This window comes from Limulus polyphemus, unplaced genomic scaffold (genome assembly GCF_000517525.1).
Source record: "Limulus polyphemus unplaced genomic scaffold, Limulus_polyphemus-2.1.2 Scaffold1452, whole genome shotgun sequence".
Taxonomy (NCBI): Eukaryota; Metazoa; Arthropoda; class Merostomata; order Xiphosura; family Limulidae; genus Limulus; species Limulus polyphemus.
The window spans coordinates 218,963-224,361 of NW_013667062.1; the positions used below are offsets into that span (position 1 = coordinate 218,963).

At 30.9% G+C, this 5,399-nt stretch overlaps 1 protein-coding gene across 1 annotated transcript in view; it reads left to right on the forward strand.

Annotated features, from left to right (window-relative positions):
- The first annotated feature begins 2,505 nt into the window (after positions 1-2,505).
- Positions 2,506-5,399, forward strand: part of LOC106463644 (EF-hand domain-containing family member C2-like) — a 49,371-nt gene continuing 46,477 nt past the window's right edge. The window contains exon 1 of the mRNA XM_022391188.1: positions 2,506-2,583. Within this exon, the coding sequence (XP_022246896.1) occupies positions 2,575-2,583 (9 nt within the window). The 5' untranslated portion in view covers positions 2,506-2,574. The remainder of the gene's footprint in view (positions 2,584-5,399) is intronic.

Below are 5,399 nucleotides of genomic sequence, written 5' to 3' on the forward strand. Positions count from 1 at the left end.
ACTTTAACTTAAACTCACGCTATAATTCAAAACGATTCACGCCCTTTACTTACGGTGCCCGCTTGACTCAATTGTCCGTCTCTATCTCTGCCTGTCTGCAATTCTATCTCGATTAATTTTCTGGCGCACTTATATACAAGAATAGAGGGCGCCTAACAAATACTGGATTACTCGTGATGTTCTCCCGATCTTTCTAGAACTCATTACGTGTTACCAGTGTCACGTGACTTCCGCTGTCGTAACAGTATCATCTGAATTAAAAGACAATATGGAGTTTTTGGTAGCCCTTAATACCATCTGAATTCAAAGACAAGAGAAAAGGTTTCTTAGAATTCGCTATAACATAAGTGAAAGTACAATGTTTTCCAATTAGCCTAAAATTATAGTAAAAATAATTAGAATATCGACGTAAAAAAAGCGATACAACACATAAGATAAACAAATCTAAAATGAATTATAATTAAAAGAAGAAAAAATTAATGGAAAAGTGAAGTTAACTAGAGAGAAATAAACAAAGATCTATAATCATAATGCCAGTTATGTGTTATGATTAATTTATGACTAAAATTTCGAAAGAAATAAGACTTTTTTATATTTACGGTCAAGAAAATCATTTACAGTAACAAGGATTTCTATTTGTAAAGGACAACCAGATGTCGGCCTACCATATTTTTCTAGGAAGTGATCTTCTATGGCATTGACATCTTTGTTCTTACATATTCAACAAATCTGTCGTGTAATGCATAAAATGTTTCTTCGGTGTAAAATTCATTGCATATTCTACAAATTACTTTATGAATAACATTTTATAATGCATTTATCCTACTTTCTTGCGTCTATCTAATTTCTATTTTGCACAATGTAAATGAATAGGTTATCTCAAGTTAAAGTAACCTGGGAAGGCTCATGTCGTTCAGTGGGCTGTAATTGAATAGACTTGATGTTAAAAAGAACCCCAAAAAAACTTGACTGTTTGAAGATGCTCATTTTGTATTGATATACAAAATCATATTTTAGTACATTGACAAATGCCCAATCGTCAAAATTTAAAGTACAAATTCAATTGAAATTCACAAAATTGAAGACTGAATATCAGCGGATATTAAAACGAATACCAAGTTTACTAGACTACATTAGTCTTGAAGCTACATACTTAATTTAAATTTTAAGATTTTATTTTATAGGATATTACTTATTTATTTTTGTTAGTTTTAATATGGGTGTTAGCTTTATTTTCTAAAGAAACAGTTGTATTGAAACCTGATTTTTTGCGTTATAAGCTCTTAGACATACCTCGGAGCAACCAGGAAGCTATGGTTTGGGAAGAAAAAAAGTGCTAGTAAAAAAGCCACTAGACTACTTTTATTATTAATTACATAATTTCAATTATGTCTATACTGTTACGACAGCGGAGGTCACGTGACTCTGGTAACACGTGATAAGTGTCTAGAATGTTCATGAAGAGGCGAGTGCATTCGAGACGCCCTCTATTCTTGTATATAAGCGCGGCAAATAAAGCTGGCTTCTATTTGGTCCCGACTAGTGAAAGTGGGTTTTCTCGGGGTACTCCCGTTTCCCCCCACATCAAACTCTTTGGCATTGGATCTATAGATTCCAACCTTGGCACTTGGATCCACTAATCCCCGCCAGGCCCTGTAAAGGCCCGTTTGCTTCATTTTGTTTCGATAAATTGTCAAAATCTTCAAAGATCAACCGGCCTCTGCTTCGCCTTGAACTTGCCTTCACTTCCGCCTACTTGCCTCACCATCATTCGTATATATACGAGAATATATATATATGTATTTAATTTTTTTTTAATTAATTAATTATTATTACTTCTTCTTCGCCCATACGACTCATTATTCCGCTGACCATTAATTGAAATTTAACCTTATGTCACGAGTAGGGTGAAGGAGGATTGTTTAATCTTCGAGCACCCTTGATTAGTAATTATTTCTTAGGAGATAATTATTTTTAAATCTAAATAACTGCCAAGAACAACAACAGCAACAAATAATTAATTGGATAGCAGACAGAGAGATAGGGAGACAGATAATCGAGTCAAGTCGTAAGTAAAGTGCGTGAATCGTTGTGAATTATAGCGTGTGTCTAAGTTAAACTAACTGTGGAAATTAAGTGTATTGCAAAGTTGTATTGAGAAAGAATAAACTAGTTTTATTTAAGAAAGAACTTGTATCGCTGAAGTTCTTCGGAAAGAATTTTTACGGGAAATTAACAAACGAACAGAGACGTAACAATACTATTGATTTTATTAACATATTTTATTTAGAACATGAATAATAGATTATGATTTACTCTCTAGACTATAGTGTATATTAATATCTTCCCGATGATACAAGCAAAATGTTGATGTTCCTTGTCTTACGAGAAGTATAATTTAAAATTTCAATATCGTTGATTCTTTTATTGTAGAGGGCAATATTTTGATTTCTCAGTAACCATGGAGATTTCTTGTATATATATTTTTTGAAGTGTGATTACCAATTTACAACGAAGATATTAGTATGATAGCAGAAAGACTGATGGCTTCATAACGAATTTGAAAGGGAAGCCATGGCAGGGGTAATATAAAACTTAGTTTGTTATTTTCTTACGTTATACTCAAGTTAGTATATTTGATTTAATTTAAACATGAATAACATTAACAACATTCATTAGCATGTGCCAATGAAAGATTAAAAAGAATATTATTATTTTATGAATGACACTTTTACTAAGTTTTAGTTTTAAACACATGGCAACTCAGCTGGGCTATAACTTAATATAACTTCATGAACAGTTAAAAAAGTGAAATAAGAACATCATGTCATATCGTATTTAATCGATTAGGAAGCATATTGCTTAAACATTAAATTTAAAGTTGATGGGTGTAAACTATAATACTGTTAGTTGCCATACACACTCAGTTTCTCTTTCAACTTGAAGTTCAATTTAGATTGGATATCATTCAGCAAAGGTTTCCAATAATAACGTAAATGTATTGTAAGAGACAAAAATGATATTTTTGCTCTAAGCTTGAGTAGGTTAAACTTAATTAATTGTCAGTACTAACACTGGGGATAAAGATACGTTTGTTTTTAACCCAGGAGGATTTGAAAAAGTTAATAGGAATAACTTTAGTCTTCAAAGTGTGTTTGATATAGGCTTACACTTAGATATTAAGATTAGGAACTTAAAATAAACCTATTGTTTGGAAAAATATTGAGTTTCAAAGAAAGAAAATAATTTGTATAATCATTTGTAATATACAGCTTAGGTAATTAATACATAAAACTAAAACCTTTTACAGAGTGTTTGCATGAGGCCATGAAGTTAGGTTGCAAGGATGTCTGAATATTTGTACTATTAATAGATCAATCTGATGTAAGAACAACTGAATCTTCAATTTATATACTTTCAAAATATTGTGCTCAGCTATCATCTTTTTCCAGAGAAAATATATTGATTTGTTGAACACAGTATATTAAGTGCATCTAGTCAACAAAAATCATGCATCAACTTAATTAGCTGAATATTGTTGTTTACTTCTCTTACATAAGTTTATGAACAGTAAATGTTGTGCCTAAAATATTGTGATATTTAATTTTGTAAGATTGATATGGTGACATCAGCAATCCATTTGCCATTAAACATATGAATGGAAATTAAATCTTTAAATATATTGTTTAACCATTTAGATGAGGAAAGAGATTTATAAAAGGGAAAGTAAGAAAATTGAGTTCTGTGATTATTATATTATATAATTACCAAACAAAGGTTACAAAAGAATTTTAGTAAAACTCAGCAGTAACATTTTTTTTAAAAGAAAGGCTGATGAAATATTAACATGTTATTCTTTGTAGTAAAAAAAATAAATTAATCCATTATCAAAGCTGACTTATCCATAAGTTTCTAGCTAATCTGTGCATCTTCTTGTAAGTTACATGTACTAGGGCATGCTCCATTACAATTGAAACTGAAGTCTTATCAAAGAGTTAAAAGTTGGTAAGCTAGGAAATTTTATTTTATAAACAATGTTGAGCATTGTTAATTGCATTACAGTTGTCAGTATACTTTTCTAGGTTCTATCTAACATTACATTCCAAAACCTTACATATTACAACAGATTAGTAAGGCAAGATTTCACATATGTGAAACTTATTAGTAAAACTAATATATGCCTTTACTTCAATTCATGATGTCAGAAAAACATGTAGGTTCAATAAGTCTTGATACAAAATGATAAAAACCCTATAACCCAAGCACTTTCGAAAGGTGAACCTTTCTTCTTCAGGGGAAAACTGATTCCTAGTTTGTTTGTTTTTATTTTAAGAATCTGCTTAGAGACTTATTACGTATATTAATGATTATGTGCACTCAGAGTGTGGAAAGCTGGAAAGGATTTGCTTTTTATATGACACAAGTATTAATTTTATGAAAAAGAGAAGGATGTAGATGTTACTGTTGATAAACAGTAAGGCATTCAGTTTATTGGCTGTTATTTTAAAAATAGCTAATAGATTTCAGGGTTCCGTTTATAGGAATTGTGATTAATATATGGTAACAAGCTAGTTATTGTAACCTTGTATAAGATTACATTTTATCTCAGTACAGTGTGTAGGTTTGGTGAGCAACTAGAATGATGCTTGATTTAAGAAATTTAACCTATGATGAAGCTTAGTTTCGAAGTTTTAGAATTGGTTATAGGAGATTTATATATAATACTGAATTCCAGTGTTAACAATGTTGAAGGTTTAGAAAACATCCTTTTAGTAGTCTATTTCAGAAGTGGAGGGGAAGGGATCTGATTGAGGTGTTTAAGAATGTAAAGGGAATTGATAGTGTTCATGCATCATCTTTTTTCATATTTAACAGTGAGAATAGTAGGAGTAGGGGACACAAATAAAAATTTTAGCAAGGTAGGAGTCATCTTCAGCTAAGACACTTTAATTTTTCTAACAGGGTGGTTGGCCTTTGGAATGGGTTTCCTTCGGATGTTGTAGAGGCAGTAAATGTAATTGAGTTTGAGAAAAAGCTTGATAAATATATGAATGATAAGGGCTGGTTTTAAGATTATTTTTTAAAAATTATTTTAATTTAGTTTAGAGTATGGAACAACTGAGATGGACCAAAAGGTCCTATATTGTCCCAAAACATTATGTTATGTTAAATAAAAGCAAGATTATTAAGAGATAACAGGTGTAAGCTTTGAAGAACCAAATGAACACTTTTGTTTGTGATAAAAAAAATTTTTGGTTAGAGTTGTGGACTCGTGGGATGGTTTTTCTGATCTTGTATTTGGTGTGTGAGGTTATTTTTAATTATTTTAAACTTGTTGGACAGGTATATGAATGTGAAGGCCTTGGGTAACATTTATATGTTAAATAGGCTTTCATGTT